Below are 17,985 nucleotides of genomic sequence, written 5' to 3'. Positions count from 1 at the left end.
TAGAGGAGTTATAACGAAAAATCGTATATCTGAACAATCAGTTGTATTGGAGATTTAGGTTATAGTGACCCGATCTTTGTAATTTTCAGTGTAAGTCTTTTGATGATAATGGGTGGAAGTATTGCAAAATTTCATGTTCCTAGCTGCATAAATGGAGAAGTTATAGCGAAAAATCCCATATCTGAACAATCAGTTGTATGGGAGCTATGTGTTATAGTGGTCCGATTCTTCCGGTTCCGACAAATGATTAATACATTATTAAAATACACCCACCTACCATATTTCATCCGGATATCGCGAAAACTGAGAGACTAGATTGCATACAAACAGACGGACAGACGGACAGACGGACATGGCTAAATCGACTCAGCTCGACGTTGTGATCATTTTTAAGTATAAATTTTAATGTGTCTATCTCTTCTTATTCTGGTACTTACAAACATCGGACCAAAGTTATAATACCATTTCATGCTCATGAAAGGTATAAAAATAGGGGTATATTTTTTCGGTATAGAACAATCCTAGGGTGTGATATAAAATTACGACTTTACTCCCTCGCCCCTATACATTTTGCACCACCCTAATGTACATACATATGCACTTGTATAAGAACATTCACACAAAAAAGTGAGGAAGTTACCAAAAGTGTAAGTTCAGACCCTTTTTTCAGACTCTTCATGGTGCTGATGAATTGCTCAGGTGGTATGTAGGTGGCAAAGTGACTGAGTACCTGAATACGTGGCACTTGCGTATATTTCTTCCGACATTTTTATTGTTTTTGCATTCGATTTTTATTGCATGCTATACCAACGCTGAGCTGTGAAAGTGACAAGTGGTAGAGGAGTATGAGAAAAAGGTAACACTCACTTGGAATTGGACACTCTTAGTTGCAGTTCTGGAAAGTATATTTTGTTTTAATTCTATGCAAAATATTATCATTCGTTTTCTTAGTTTAACTCCAGATTGATCCCTAGAATTTTTCATGATCGTATGGGAATTTTTGGCACCTTTCAGAAATTTTTTATAATTGAACTGCAAATTTTTGTATATTTTCGGAACATTTCGTTATTTTTTTTTTGTGTTTACTGCTGGTGTTTTAAGAATTTTTCGAAAATACACAGCTGAAAAACATCACTAACCCGAATAACGTAAAAAGGACATCGATAGGAAATATGCCAATAGCAGAGCTGATAGGGTACAGGTTTTTTTTGGATTAACTAATGTTCGTCGATTCGACTACTACGACTCTCATTTTACTTTTGTTCTCATTACCGCGTGGTGTGATTGTGGTCCGATTTTATTTTTGTTGAGAAAAGACGTTCTTTTTGAACGCTCGGAGTGTAGTTTTTTTGCTTGACTGCTCGTCCAAACGAAGTTGAGACTTGTGCCTCATGCGCAAAATTAATTTATAATGAAATGTTTTGCAAGTTTTAATATTAATAGAAATGTAATTTATTTCTATTTGTCTTATATTGATATCGTTGGTGAAGTCCAAGAGCGAATTAAATCCCTTTTTGATACGCTTATATAACATACATCAAATAGAAGCGATTGTGAAATATTTGAATAAACAATATTTTTGAGTTTTAATGGGTCTGAAAGTTGTTGACTGCAGTCAATGCCCGTTGAAACTCAAAAGGATAGCAGAATCTCATCTCCAAAAGCGTCATTCGTACTTCCAATTACTGCCGCACTCTCACAAACGGGTACCATTCGTGAAGGTAGAGAAAATTCTGCTCTGGGTGCGAAGTACGGAAAGTAAACTTTTTAATTGTCCCCGAATGTTTGACGAAGGCGGTTAGTGTTATCGTCCAGAAATGGTAGATCATTTCGACCGAAAATGTCTTATAGCGTCTTCTCATTTCTCGGTTATTATACTTACACAGTTTGACTTATCACCAGGATACAAGGTGTGGAATGTTATGATAGGGCTGACGAGCTAGCCAAAGAGGGTGTCCTCTTATACGCCTCACTAGTCGCGAATCAACCAACTCCTCTTCGGGAAATCAAAAGATCACAAGATCTGCACATGTACCGCCAAACAGATAAGCTTTGAGAAATAGCTTAGGATTGCAGACTTGTAAAGATTATGTGTTGTTCATACTACAAGAAACTTACTGATTTCCTTCTATCAACAAGAAGAACAGACTTAAGGCTTCTGGTAGGATTGATATCAGAGCATTGTTTGCGATCCGCACATGCATTTAAATTAGGTCTTATAGAAGACAAAATGTGGAGGAAGTGTAGCTATTACGAGGCAAGGCATAGCAGCAGGGCTTGCAGTCAGCAATCGACAAAGGAACAAAGTGTCTAAATTGTATACTAAAATTCGCTAAGGGAACGGCAATATTCTTTAACCTTGCGTGAGGGCTCTGTTCCATGGGTGGTAAACGTATCTGGCGACGCTACGAACGTTATATTCGTCTGTGTGGGACTTTTTAAGGTCAGCCAGCATAACCTAACCTAACCCACTTGTACACCCTTGTATAATGCATATGTATACTAGCCGGCCTCGTAAACGCGAGGTACATAAGTATGTACATATACGAATTTAGTTGAAGTAGGTGGCAACCCTATTCATGGCCAAGCCCTTTTGTCGAACGGTGTGGACCTTATAATTTTTTACACAGGAGGCAACTCTATTCCAAAAATAAAACCTTATAGCACATCCGGAGGCCAAGTCCTTTCAGAACCCACTTTTTAGTCAAACGAACAGCCCACATCCACAACCACATCCTTTCACTTGATACCTAACTTTTTAGTCTAGCGAATGGTGAAGATCTTATAATTTTTAAAAAGATGGCAATCCTACTCAAAAAATAATACGGTAGTGATCATCTAGAGGCCAAGCGCTTTTATCTGACATCTCACTTTTTGTAATTTAACGAATGCATCTTATGATATTTTAAACAGGTGGCAACTCTATAAAAATGCTAAGCATTAAAGATAATATCCTTACCGACACTATTATATTAAACGAAATCTCGTCCAAATTCGTTCAGTAGTTTTCGAGATTAGCGTGGTCAAAAAAATCTCGAATTTGGTTTGTACCACATATGTATAGGTGGCTACCCTAATTGAAAAATATGAGATTTGGTATACTCAAAGATGTTATCTTTTGTTATCCGGCGAACGGTGACAATGTTATAATTTTTTTAAAGGTGGAAACCCTACTCAAAACATAACACGTTGTTGTGTATCTAGCGACTAAGTTTTTTCATTTGACAGTGAACTGATACTCTCGCTTATTAAGATCGAATATCCTAATTCCCACTCAAATATATATATAGCAAAAATACATAACAATTTCCTCAACGCATTCACCGCTAAAATCCATTTAAATTGTATGACTTTATAATATCTCCAAGTTCAACTGTAGATAACGCAATGATGCGTATACGCCATGGTGCACGAATACAATAAACAATAATGCGATTGATGCCATTAAAAATCAATAACACCACCGGCGGCAATTGGCTTTGTTATTGGAATGTTTCCTGTTGCCAAGTCGCTGCTTCAATGCTGCCTTTTCAAAATATCTATACTTTTCCGCGTAATTCACTTTCAATTTCAATTGAAAAATGCGAGGAATGAGACTATACTATAATGTACGAGGGCTGAGCGAAAAAAAGTGAGAGTAAAGGAAAAATAAATACAAAATGAAATATCAACCAAACCGGGGAATACATTTGGTGCTTACAGATTTTGTCGGTGACAAAGACAGTTTCCGACGTGTGCAAAGTAAGAAAGGAAGCAAAGAGGACCAACAGCAAAAATATGTATGTAGATGTGCATGAAAAAAATTTAAATTATAGCAATTTTTTGTGAGTATCCCATACCAGAGAATGAGTGAGTAGAAAAGGCTGTTTGCTTGACTGCCAGCCAGCCAGCTTATAAAGGTGAAACTTGAAGCGTCGACTTGTATCACGCAACGTGTCACCACTTGTCACACAAGCCGCGATAATAAACAAAATGGAAGTACACAATTGCAACAACAAAATTATGCTAGAAGAATAGATGCCAGTCTTCGCCTGCAAACTTCCTACGCTACAGAGTACCCTCATAACCTCTTACAGCCTACAGGCGTGGGTGCGCGCTGGAAGTGGCAGCGAATTGAAGAACAAAACTCTGAAATGAACAATATTGACTTTTTCTGCAACACTGCCTTTAGCCCTCCATTTACGCACACACACACACACTCGCTGAATTGGAGCGCCTAAGTATAAGTAGACGCGTGCATATCATTTACGAGCAAATTTTCTGTTTCCTCAAGCGGCAAAAGCAAAGCAACACCAAAAGAAAGAAAAAACCAAGCACCGACACCGCAACATTTATGTAATTTCCTCTTAAATTTCCTTAAACATTTTTGTACGCCTTTGATTGGAGGCATCTACATATATGCAGGCTCGCGTAGAGGTAGCCTGAGTGCTCGCTTTGCCTGCCACATTGTATGCCACCTCGCTGCTTGCTGCTTGCCACAACTTGGTATGCTATGCTGCCATTACACATTCTTATGCCGTATTTTACCTTATCCGCCTGTTTCTATTTCACTGCCATTGACGTTGACGCCTCCCACGCCCAAGTGCCCTGACCTAGGCCGCCAGCAAGGCAGTCAGCCTGCACGTCAGCCAACCACCAGCTAGTGAGCGTGCCCGTCAAACAGTCAGCCAACCTTGCTATTGAGGCTTTGGAAATGTAGCTTTCTGTGTTTGTATGCTTTCACGGCTGTTTCTAATATTTCTCGCTTGTCACCGCCAACGTCAGCGGCGTTTCCACTGTTGCCTCTATCACAGCCGCACCCATTAACTTGCTCCGATGTCACCGCTGTTGATTTTGATTAATTTATTGATTGCTAACGTGCTTTTGCTGACTGTTTTCGCACATTTCGCCTTTGATTTTCACCTTCAAATCTCAGTCGCACAGCAGTTGGCGTGCTCCCCTTTGGTATTTTGTTAATGGCTTGTCGACCCTACCTATTAATATTGGGCCTAACATGGTAGGTAGCGTTTACCCTTGATCACTCGCCTTCTATTTTTACACACTCATCTGCGTAGGAAAAGATACCTCCATCGCCTTTTATCTTGAATTTAAGGTGCGTTCGTTTGGTTTTCTTTGTTTTTAATCAATTTGTTGTGGATTTTTTTTAACTTCTCTAAATCAATTTGAACTAATAAACCACGCCTTAGCTTACACTCTGGCCTTACGCCATTTTTTCTTATTTCCAAAACTCACATAAAATTCCTTTAGTTTTTCGTATTGGCTTTTTTTTCATCTAGCCTGCATTGCATTGCCTTCTTGGCCCGCCACCCTACCTTCCCACCATTGCCCCTTTTGTGGTTCAATTTTTATTTATTATGATTTATGTGCGATTATGTGCTATGAGATTTATGATTTTGATATTAATATTCATTAGTATCGATTTATTTTTGTGTTTTCGGCGGTGTACCTTCGATGGGAGGGGGAACATTAAAATGGGCTGACCTACGCTATGCGGAAATGAATTGCAATTTGAAAGAAATTAAATTTATTTCATGAGAGCCAGAGTCTTAAGTAATCGGCATGAACGGAAATTTAAATTGGCTATAGACATATTTTATTCGGAATATTTAAAAAAATAATATATTTTACATAATTGTCAAGAGAGTATCAAACCAAGTTCCGAAGCCACAATCTAGCAAAAGCTAAACAGTCTACGTGGAAATGCTGAGATGACTCCACCTCGCCGTCCTCCATACATTTGCCAAATAAAAGGGATCAGATAAAAGGATGTCGTTCACCCACCCCTAGACCCGGTATTTTCCTCCAGGGTACGCTGAACTGACCGGAGGCCAAAAAGTCTGACAGAGTAATATTCAGACGCTATGGAATGTGTATTCCTCAACAAAGCTTCGAGCGTACACAAAGTGAGCCCAGGACTCTGATTTCCGCCTGGCTGTCTGAGTAGTTGTTAACTCCCTTACCGCCATCGCGCCTAGCAGCAGACAATTGACTGCTTCCTTAATAGTAGCAACCTCCGCTTGAAACACACTACAGTGATCTGAAGTCGGATTCCAACATTCGCTAACGCCAATAGCGAAAGCTGAAAATCCCCAAAAGAATATCAGGCACGCCTAACACATAGAGGTTGCATGTACTACTTACTCATACAGTCAGATTTGGCTGATTACTAGACTGTGGCCGTTTATGCTGGAGGCCAAAATTTAAGGTTGATGGAGAGCTCCCTGGAAAAAGTCGCTCCACCGACCCTTCCGTCAAGCCTCGACCCATCCGTGCCAAAGTTCAACGCTGCCTCCCTCCAGCCACCGCCTTCCATCCACTCATCTCTAGATGGGATATGCGTTGAGAAAGAGCTAGCTGATGCCAGGTTAGGCACGCAGTGATCTGTGTTACCCGGAAAGAGATAGAAGCCCCGAGAAGACTTGAGTGTCCAGACAACTAGTGTCCATACGTCTGACCGTCACCCTAGCTGAAGCCACTTAACTGCGATATCGACAAGCGCTATGTTAAGCATAACGTTAAAAACCAGAGTGCGAGTGGCCCAAGCGCCCCACTTATTTCAATGCGGCCAGCTGGTTGCACTCACTCCAGCCTGCTGATAATATCGAGTCTGGACTATTTAAGGTTAATTTCGGTGCTAGATCAGAACAATTTTGGGACCTGTTCAGAACAAATTTGGGTTAATTTCGGGACTAGTTCAAAACCAGTTCCGGATAGTTCACGACTATTTGAGGCCCATTTCGGGACTAGTATGGATTATTTCGAGACCGTTTGCAGAAGATTTGTTCGGAACCCTTTCCGGACAAGTTTACGATGTTTTCAAAACTTCTTTCAGGAACATTTTCGTGCCGTTTCCGAGATACCTATGGATATATATACATACAAACAGATATACATATAAAAATGTTTATATAAGGAGATCTTGATAGAAAGACACGCAGAATGCAGCGGGGTCCACCAATTTGACTACTTTAGTAGCTGCTTCGATGAAAAAGAACCTACATCAGTAAGGCATTTACTCTGCATAAACTGCTGAGTATAAGATTTATAAGCGATTTAAGCGCAACTGCAAAGTTTCCAAAACGAGTGGCTAAGGTTCCTCGATTCCAAAAAATGGAGAGAACTCACTATCTCAGAACGACCTTAAAATTTACACACGTTAACTTCCTTTGACGTAATTTACTACTTGACATATTATATAATTAGATTTCAAAGAAATAAACTAAGCTTTGGGTTGGATTTCTAATAAGTAACTGTTATTCATGTATTCGGATTGAACAGTAAAATGACATTTTAGCAATAAAATAGTTAATTATACGAGCCGATCAGACATACTCAAGCGACAAGATTAGCGGCACAGCAGCACTTTCTTTGGTGTATATATCGGTTCTTCTGGTTGCGTTTTTGAAGTGAAAATTCTTTAGCGGCGGTTGGCACACGGCACACTAAAGGTACTTATAGAGAAAAGAATGTAGAAAGAGCCACAGAGACTCAATCTGGGAACTATTTTGGAACGTTAGAGATTTTCGGGATTCTCGGAACTTATCGGTATTTTTATCGGTTTTGTTATCGATATTTTTATCGATTTTGAAAAAAAAATTCTTATCGATTTGTTGTCCATATTTTTATTGATATTGTTATCGGTTTTGTTATAGATATTTTCGGAACTTATAGACATAATAATCGATATTTTCATCGGTTTTGTTGTCGATATTTATGTTGATATTGTTATTGGTTTTTTATCGATGTTATCGATTTTGTTATCGATATTTTTATCGAATTTTTTATCGATATTTGTATCGATTTTGTAATCGATATCGTTATAGTTTTTGTTGTCGATTATTTGTAGATATTGTTATCGATTTTGTTATTGATTATTTATTGATTTTATTACCGATATTTTTATCGATTTTGTTATCGATATTCTTATCGATTTTGTTATCGATATTTTTATCGATTTTCTAATAGCTTTTTGTTATCGATTTTGTTGTCGATTATTTATCGATTTTTTTGTCGATATTTCTATCAATTTTATTATTGATATTTTTATCGATTTTCTAATCGATTTTGCTATCGAAATTTTTATCGAATTTGTCGTCGACTTTGTTATCGATATTTTTATCGGTTTCGTTATGGATATTTTGTTGGATGTTGCTATCGATTTTGTTATCGATAGAGTATAAAGATATAAATGAAGATAAAGGAAAACAGGGGTAGAGGTAGGGATATAGATAAAAAAAAGACAGAAAATATAACCCTAAGCAAAAACAGATGTATGTATGTATGTACATATGTATGTATATTGGTTATGAGACAAAATATATATGTAACGTAAGTTTCACTTCTTCAGTTTGGCCCAGGCGCACTTACTTTTTTTACCTATACTACTTTTTTCATTGTAGTCGACGAGACAACCTATTTAAATATAATTTTTGGCGCCAGCACATGTAAAACGTGCTGTCGTAGAAATCTACCACTAAACCAAAAAAGTCAAAAGCCAAAAATAAACGTATCCAATCCCAAAACTTCTCACAAAGATTGAAATAAAAACCGTAAACCGTTTACTAGATATTCGAAAAAATAAAAAGGAAAATGTAGAAAACTACGTCAACTTAAAATATATTGAAACTATGTTGATATAGAGCATTTTTGAAGAGGAAGCTGAGGCAGGGAATTTTTGAATCGAATTCTGAAATAGAGCGTTATTCTATAAAATTCTGAAGTGGGGCATTCTTGAAAATATTTCGCAGTAAGATTGAAATACCTCCAAAAAAATATTCTTTAAAGTCGACCTTTGGCAATTGGTGGCTGGACTGAAAATTAAGCCAATTCAATGATAAGCAAAATAACCCAGTCGCGTTCTGTTTACATTTCCAACCTTTGATGCCAATCTGTAAAGCCAATTATCTAAGTAAATATTTTCCATTTTTATAACAAACACTTAACCCAATTTACGCTTTTCGCTCCAAAAAAAAAAATAATGTGTTACCATGTAAATATTCCACGACAATATTTGCATAACCATTTCACTGACGATAAAGCAAAAGAATCTCCATACTTTTTGTCGATTTAAGTTGACTTAAGTTACGTGAATACCATTACCAATAACGAGCAACGAGCTGCATGACAATATCGTAAGCAAATATACAAACGTACGTAGGAGTTTAGATATAAACCGTACCTGGCTGTGGCAACTTGTAAGGGGCATGAACGACAAGCACACACCAGCACTGCAGCACCAGTTGCTGGGGAAGGAGCAGGAAAATAGCTAGTCACCAATAAAATATGTGCTCCTATAAAATATGCAAGACTTGTATCGGCGCTTGAGTAGACGTAAAGTAGGTGCCAGCATTGGTAGTCAGCTGTTGCAGCAATGGCGATGGTTACTTACTTTGCTAGAGAGTACGTGCAACCATTCTACGGCAACTAGAATTAACCTTTTGAGCTCGAAAAAATGAGCAGAAATATAAAGAAAATAACCACAAACAAATAAAAGTGTAAATGTGGTGAGGGAGGAAGAAGAAATGGGGAAGGAGAGGGAGCATGACAGAGATTTGATTGGAAACTGCATAGATTGGCAAGCTGGGACAAGAAATAATAATATAAAAAAATAAACAAAACGCCCAAGGGACTGAAAGGAGTAAAAAATTTTATAATTCCAAAAGCGTTTGCACAGCTGAGATGAGCAGAATCCGGATTTTTTGCACGGATACACAGCTATGTGTGGGTGTGTCGGTGGGTGCGTGCATGCACTTATTAAAAATGCTAACGGTTTATACTTTACAATGTATAACAGTTACTAAAGTGCTGGCTGCGCTGGTTGTGCTTCGCTCTTCGATTACTAAAACTGACACACGGCCAGCATCGACGTGCTTTTCGTGATTTTCAAGCAAATATTGAAAAATACACCCCAAGCTATTTGCAGAAGAAATAAGAAATTGAAAAAAGATGCACACAAAGTGGAACCAGCAGAAAAAGAAAAAGGGAAAAATTGCAGCAAATAGAGAAAAGTGTAAAAGGAGTAAAAAATATTGACAGAAATTAGCTACACCAGGTATTCAGTAACGAAAATGCGCTAGCTTATTGGGTGCACATGCACCGGAGCATATGGAGTGTAACAACAAACGGATACGAAAACTTTGTGGCAGGTGCTCTGTGTATCTTTAACCCTGCTAAAGTAAGGGAAATCAAGTATGCGTGCACTCAGGTGGAAAACTGGTTACATATGATGCACATCAAAGGGAGCGGGAGAGGGAGAGAGAGATAGAGAATGTGGAGCGGGTTATGAGAAGGCTAAAGTGGCATGCCACAAATACACATACAACTCGTGCGGCAAGCAAGTTTTCTGTAACCCAACCAAGCAACTTTGCATAAATTTCACATAACGCAACTCAAGGCGGTAGCGCAAGAAAAGCAGCATACAGAAAATATTCGCAAGAATGCTGTTGTTGCATTCGCGATTTAACCTCGGGTGTGACTGGACGTGTTCTGCGCAAAACTATTAACTGTGACTTTAAGTTGATTTGGCGCTCGTGCACTTGTGTGTGCAGTATAACATAGTAATCTAGTTTTTATATTCTTGTGTGCTACTTGGTGTAGCTAGATTGATTTTTCACCGCCATTTTGTGCTCCGCTTTTGGCGTGTAGTGGAATTTTCGTTTTCGTTAACTAAGCACCACTATTTGGAGATAAATCTTTGGGTAAGTGATTTTGCCTTTTTTTTTGAAGCTGTGAAAATCTTTTTGTTTCGTGGATAGTGGTCTCTTAAGCCGGAAGTCTGCCTAAGACGGCAGCAAAAAAATTGAAAGCCGCTATGGCGTCGTCGACATCACTGTCGAGGGCGTCATCGGCCGAGGATTTCGAGGCTCTCTCTAGTGTCAATCTTGCCAGAGGCAAGAGGCTCAGGAGGGACAATCATGAAAAAATTGTCAAACTTTTAAAGAAGCAGGATTTTGAAAAAATTAAAAGTGATTTTGGTTTGGGCAGTGAAGCTAATGAAAAAGCTGACGGAAAAAGTAGTGAGGTTATATGTGAGAACATGTGTGGCGGTGACATGGCGGTTGACGTCAACGTCGACGCAGCTAACGGCAGTGCAACGGGCACTCAAGAACCGCTAATCATGACTGGTGGCGATTTCAGCGTCAGTACAGTGACGGCAAAAAGTAAATGTAATGAACCTCTTACAACTATGACAATGTACCCGGCAGATTTCTCGGGAGTTTACTTGGTTTTGGTAGATACCTCGCAATGCAATGACATAATTAACACTAGAGTTACCAATGGACTTACTCTATTTAACAAAATTAAACACCTACGTTTCAAAGATATAGAGTTTATCCGTGCGATAGGGAAAAGTTTGTATAAGGTGACTTTTAAAAACTGCGCTGCAGCTAATAATTTTCTATTAAGTACCAAGTTAAACGATCTAGGGCTTAGGGCGTTTGTTCCGAGGTCGGCTCTTGAAACGTACGGCGTGGTAAGAGGCATTCCCACTTTTTACAACGACGATGAAATTATGGCCAATGCGGTTTCCAGCATCCCCATAACCTCTATTAGGCGCTTCACACGTAGAGACAGTGAAAAAGGTGTGTTCATTCCCACCACAACTATTAAAGTAGGATTCTCGGGCAAGGAATTGCCCAAGTACATAATACTAGACTACACTAAACTTAATGTCGACTTCTTCATTCCCCCCTTAAAGCAATGCTTAAACTGTGGAAGGCTTGGCCACACACAGTTCGCGTGCAAATCCAAAAAAAGGTGCACTAAATGTGGACTTGACCAATGTGAAGAAAGTTCGTGTAACAAAAAATGCATACTGTGTGGAGGTGTCGACCACATCTCGTCCGACAAATCAAAATGCGCTACCTGGGAAAGGGAACAAAACATCAATTATGTTAGGGCTGTCAAAAAGATGTCTCGACGTGAGACTATAAAAACATATTTCGACAACAGGGAAAATCGGTTTGATTTATTAGCAACTGAGGATGTAGACTTCCCCAAACTAGTTGATGAGGAAGAGACCACTCAAGATAAGGATGTGAACATTAACAGAAGATTGACCAAGGTGAAATTTAATGTTGTAGCACGCAGAGGCAGGCAGGAGGTCTCCAATGCGTCCAAATCACCCCAAAGAAGGGTAGAACGGAAGACAAGAGCTGAGACATCGTCTGTACTTGACAAGCCTGAATACCTTAAGGGGAAGGTATCTGAGCTTGAAAGGTTAGTAACAGATATGTTCAAAATCCTCCAAACAATATGTGCAGATGAGCGGTTGAGCGGCTCACTTAAAGAAATCTCCAAGCTCAAGCAGAAGTATGACTCAATAAAAATTCGAGAAGACTTAGAGGCAATTAGTGGCGGCCCCCCGTCACCCCCCTAATCATAACCCAATGAAAGTATTGCAATACAATTGCCAGTCATTGAAGGCTAATATTAATACAATCGAATTTTATTTAAATAACTACAATTTTGACATTGCTTGTTTAAGTGAAATTTTCACCTCTAGCGAACTAGCACATAGGAATATAACTAATTTTAATATAATAGAAAAAAATAGGGACGATGGATATGGCGGGGTGGCCATAATCCTGAATAAAAGAATTAAATTTCAAAGACTGCTTTATTCATCCGACTGTGATATACTTATAGTACAAACTAAGAATCTGGAGCCAAACCTTATCATATGTGCAGTATATTTTCCTCAGACCATTCTCATAGAGCCGTTCAAAGATGAAGTGTTTAGGCTTCTTACTTTCCTTGAAAAATTTGAAAATGTCTTGATTCTGGGAGACTTCAATGCCAGAGCTAGGGCATGGGGTGACCACGTCACCTCTTGTCGTGGTAACAACTTACACAAAATTATTTCCAACTTCAGCTTTTTTGCTCTAAATGATGGCTCGCACACCTTCAAAAGCAATGTAATGGCCACAAATGGCTCAGTACTCGATCTCTCATTCACTAACTGCAGCATGCCCTTAACATGGAAAACTGATCCAGTTACTATTGGTGGCAGCCACCACGTACCCATAATTATAGAATCCACTGCAATTCAGGTCACAGAAGTCAAATTCCTAGCTAAGCACAAACTTATAGAAAGCCTTCAACAAATCAATGTAGAACCAGACATCAATGATATTCACCACAAGCTTGAGGAAGAGGTCAGGGCTGCTACCTATACGATCTCCAAAAATAGAACACCCAAGGTATGGTGGAATGACTCACTAGCGAAACTGTTTAGATTCAAGAAGATAGCTCATAAGAAGTGTAGGACCCACCCCACCCCCGAAAACTTTCAAGCATACATCGATATTGAGGAGAAGTGGAAAGATCAGGTTAAAGAGGCAAAAAAAAGAAGCTTTGAACGAAAAATTGAGGAGTTGAATGACAACCCGTCCACAAAAGAAGCCTGGAGGTTTGTGAAGGCCCTAAGGGGTGACTTCAGAAACAACAGCAAACATGCATGGTCTAATGAGAACAACCGCAACTACCTCCACTTCCTCAAGTCTCAGGTATCCAACTCAGATCAGGTGATGCCTCTCAACAAGGAGATAGTAATAGCTAATAGTTTGGCCATAACGTTTGATGAACTTCATACAGCCATTCACTCAAAAAAAGGTAACTCTGCAGGGGGTTCGGACCATATAACTTACAACATGCTCAAAGCTCTACCTGACCAAGCCATAGGTAACATTAGAACTGCCTTGAACGACGTATTCCTCACTAATCAAATACCTGAGAGATGGCGCAGCATTAACATTGTACCCATACCCAAAAAGGACAAGGATCTTAAGGACATCAAAAACTTCCGTCCCATTGCTCTCCTTCCGGTGTTCATGAAATGCATCAACAGTGTCATTAAGAAGAGGATAGGAAACCAGCTGGAAGAAAGGGCTGCACTTCCCAGGCACTCTTTCGCATACAGAGAAAAGAGGTCAGCAACAGTATGCGTCAACTATCTACTGCATGAAATTGCCTGCCACAAGAGTCGAGGGTACAAAGTCCTGATCTGCTCAACAGACATCTGCAACGCATACAATTGTGTGAAAGTTTCGAAGCTTAGAACGACGATGATTGAGGAGGGGATTCACCGTACATATGTGGAGTGGATCACCAACTTTTTGGCGCTGAGAAGGCTGCAGTTGGGATCAGAGGCGGAGGAGATCTGCACTGGCCTACCACAGGGCAGTTGTCTCTCCCCCCTTTTATTTAATCTCTACACCAAGGGATTACATTCCATAGAAGACAGCATGACCACATTGTATCAATTTGCTGATGATTTCATCCTTTTGTCATTCCATCGTGACCCGGATCAGGCAGCCATGAACCTTCAACACAAGATAAATAGTTTTCACCTGCTATGTAACAACTTAAATCTCTCCTTCAATCCCGATAAGACCAAGTTCCTTAATATCTGCAGAGGTAGCAAAAAGACCTTCAACATAACGTGCCAAAATCAGTCACTGCAACAGGTGCAAAATCTAAACTTTCTAGGAAGGAATATTAGCGCATCCTTGGCTGTGAGCGAGCACTATAAAGTCACATTCAATAAATCACAAAATAACTCCTACCTTTTCAAATGTCTTACCTCTGTTAAAGCGGGTCTCCATCCCAGGGTAGCTCTAAACTACTACAAAGCCATCGTGAGAAGCAAAATAGAGTACTGTAGATCATCCATGGCAAACTGTGCGAAAACAGCCGACAAAAAGATCCAAACCTACCAGAACAGCTTCTTACGTAGAGCTCTGGGTTTAACTCCATCAACTCCAGTACCCCTAATTTATGCTCTGGCCAACGAGCTGCCGCCATGTGAACGGGCCAAATGGCTTACGGCCAAAGAAATTATGAGCAATCTCATCTATGACGTAACATTCAAAGCATTTTTATACGACTGCCCTAGAGCAAACTCCAGCTATAGCCTTGTCTTAAACGAATTCAAACATGTCTTTGAGGGCCTCAATGTGGTCTGTAGCACGATTCTGCACAATAATTTAAATATAGTAATGAAAACCCTTCCAGACAAAAAAGACAACATTTCAAGCGAAAGGATTAGGTCCATTTACAACTCCTTAGTACATGATTATAAACGTGATAATTTTAAAATTTTTTTTACAGACGCATCAGTGGGCGATTCCTCCACTGGCATAGCCATTTATAATCACTCGAACAATACAGAGCATGCACACAAACTGCCCTTCCAAGCTTCTTCCTCGTTTGGAGAATCGCTGGCGATTCTAAGAGCACTGGAAATAGCGAAGGAGTTGAAATATGACAAAATTGTTATCTTCGCAGACAGCCTCATTGCCTGCCAATTGCTGATGAAGGGAAAAACCCATAACCACATTATTTTAGCGATACACAACCTGGCGACCAATGAAGACTTTGATAATGTCACTATAAATTGGACCCCAAGCCACAAAGGCATAGCAGGCAATGAAAGAGCTGACACAATCGCCAAGAACGCCATTAACTGTCACAATGTTCTCGATGTTAGCCTTACTCCTGAAGAAGCACTCAGGCGTATCCGTAACGAAATCAACGATCAATGGTATGCTAATTTTTTAGCATATTCGGATGTTAAACCGAACCTTTTTGCTCAAATTTTCAGTGCCAAACCTAAAAATAACTGGTTCAAGTCCACTGCTTTGTCAGCCAAAGAAACTAAATTAATAAACAGGATCCTCACCGGTCATACTTATGATCAGGAGTATCTTTTCAAAATCAAAGCTATATCCAGCAGCCGTTGCAGCTGTGGAGATCCAGATAACTTCATTCACCAAACCTTTCATTGTCCCCTCTTGGGCCACATTAGGGAGGGCTTCGATATTTTTCAAGATAACCAGAATTTCCATGATATTTTTCACGGCTTCGATAGACGCAAAATCACAGCACTTGCTCATTTTCTAATTAAAGCGGAAGTAAAATTCTAATAAATTTGTATATTATTTGCGTTTTTATCTGTGGTGAAATACCGTCCACCACACCCTGTACTGAAAAAAAAAAAAAATAAAAATAAATAAATAAATAAAAATAACAATAATATAAAACAAAATTAAATAAATCAATTAAAAGCTGATGATAACACAAGAACTATATATTGCCGGCTACATTTGTTACACACGCTAATGTGTACATCACAGCCTTCCAGGCTACTTCGCTCATTCAGGACCTTCGTCGTCCCAATAAAATATTACTACATGGTCGTGTAGTAATCCAGAGGAAAACACGAAATTGGAAGGAAACCCTGGCTTTCTAAGGACCTGGTCCCGCCAACAAACTCAAGAACCCAAAAAAAAAAAAAAGAATGCTGTTGAAGAAATTACAGTTATTTGAGCTTACAGCAGTGCAACGCAGCGTAGGTTGCAAAAAGGCAGCAGTGGCACTCGGGCGATGACAAGGCAGCTAAAATTCCCAAAAGTCGCTTGCGTTGCATAGGCACTAACACATACACATATTCTGAGGTACTAAGGTGTCTCAAGTCTCTGGTGTCGCGTCGTTCCGTTGACTTGGTTGACTCGATTTGAGCGTTGGTTATCTTTAATTTTATTTGCAAATATTGTTTTTCTATTTATTTTGGTCGCTTGCGCTTTAACCCTATCACATTGTTGCGCGGCTCTAAGCAGCGCCATATGCATTTAAATATTTGCAATTTCCTTTGGTGTATTTGTATGCATGTAGATATGTGTTTTCTTTTTAAATTTAGCCGCCAACGATTTTTTGTTAACTCACCGGCAATACGTAATGTCGCATTTCGACTCCGCGCCACACCCAACTCATTTTTTGCCTCACACCAATAGACGCCAGCATCGGTTTCACGGCGCGAGTTTACAACCTGCAAGTAGAAGAAGAAAGAAAAATTAACTTTTTATCTAAGAAATTTAGAGGAAACAGAAAAGAGGAAGTTTGGTATGACGAAGCTTTTGCTCGCAGCTCCGCTAGCGTGAGTTTTGGTAAAATGTTATGATCTCAAATGTAACAAAAAAAGAAAAAAATTAAATCAACGAAAATAATAAATTTATTTTCAAAAAGTTGCCTTTTGTCTCGAGGCTCCAAAATATGGTGGGTAGTCTTTATATATACTATATACATTTTTTAAATTAATTGCCTGATTAATGCTATAAATTATTCATAAAAAATAAAGTAGCTTTAAAAAAGATTTATAAAATAAACAAGTAAGAAAGTCTAAGTTCGGGCGGAGCCGAACATTAAATACGCGGCGCAAGTATTAAATATATGTTTTTTCATCCTTCCGAAACCTTCCGCTAGATGGAAAGCCGAGGTGTATCAATTTTGAGTAAATTAGCGTCCTTCAATTTCGAAATATTGAAGTTTCAAGCATTTCTTAAATTTAGCGTTATATGAGAATCGGCCGTTATTTTAGTCCGATTTCAATACTTTTCAACGTTTTGCTTACACGTGGCAAGTACAATAACCATACCGAGTTTGGTACAAATTGGTAGAACGGTTACCGATATATTTATATGTGATCATAAGTGGGCGGTGCCACGCCCATTTTCCAAAATTTTACCATAAACGTATTTCTTGGTAAAGAATTGTTGCAAGCATCAATTTTGAATAAATTAGCTTCAATATTTAATGATTTATCGAAGATTTTGTATTTCTCTAAATTACCGTTATATGGGATGTGGGCGTGGTTATTGTCCGATTTTAAAAAGTTTAGGCGGTTTTTTATGCTGTACCAAGACCAACAACTGTGCCATGTTTGGAAGAAATTGGTGCAGCGGTTACCAAGATATACACATGTAACCATAAGTGGGCGTGGCTACGCCCATTTTCCAAAAATTTATAATATTCTTATTTTTCGTCTAAAACTTATTATAAATATCAATTTTGAGTGAATAATCTCCAGTAGTTACTAAAATATCGCAGTTTTCGTATTTCTGAAAATTACCGTTATATGGGAAGTAGGCGTGGTTATTGAGCGATTTTAAAAATTTTCGGCCATTTGGTATGTTATGCAAAGGCCAA

At 39.0% G+C, this 17,985-nt stretch overlaps 2 protein-coding genes across 2 annotated transcripts in view; one reads left to right on the top strand and one right to left on the bottom strand.

Annotated features, from left to right (window-relative positions):
* Positions 1-16,857, bottom strand: part of LOC118749749 (roundabout homolog 2-like) — a gene marked incomplete at its 5' end in the record, with an annotated part of 114,738 nt that extends 97,881 nt beyond the window's left edge. The window contains one exon of the mRNA XM_036484530.1: positions 16,726-16,857. Within this exon, the coding sequence (XP_036340423.1) occupies positions 16,726-16,857 (132 nt within the window). The remainder of the gene's footprint in view (positions 1-16,725) is intronic.
* Positions 14,743-16,069, top strand: LOC118749748. The gene is made up of 2 exons (XM_036484527.1): positions 14,743-15,544; positions 15,605-16,069. Exons 1-2 carry the CDS (start codon positions 14,841-14,843, stop codon positions 15,924-15,926), a joined length of 1,026 nt encoding a protein of 341 aa, XP_036340420.1. The 5' UTR covers positions 14,743-14,840; the 3' UTR covers positions 15,927-16,069.
* Positions 16,858-17,985: the final 1,128 nt, after the last annotated feature.

The sequence above is a fragment of the Rhagoletis pomonella genome, unplaced genomic scaffold (assembly GCF_013731165.1).
Source record: "Rhagoletis pomonella isolate Grant_MI unplaced genomic scaffold, Rhpom_1.0 Rhpom_scaffold_00041, whole genome shotgun sequence".
Taxonomy (NCBI): domain Eukaryota; kingdom Metazoa; phylum Arthropoda; class Insecta; order Diptera; family Tephritidae; genus Rhagoletis; species Rhagoletis pomonella.
Note: the sequence above shows the minus strand (reverse complement) of the source record. Positions and strands in the feature narration are given on the sequence as shown.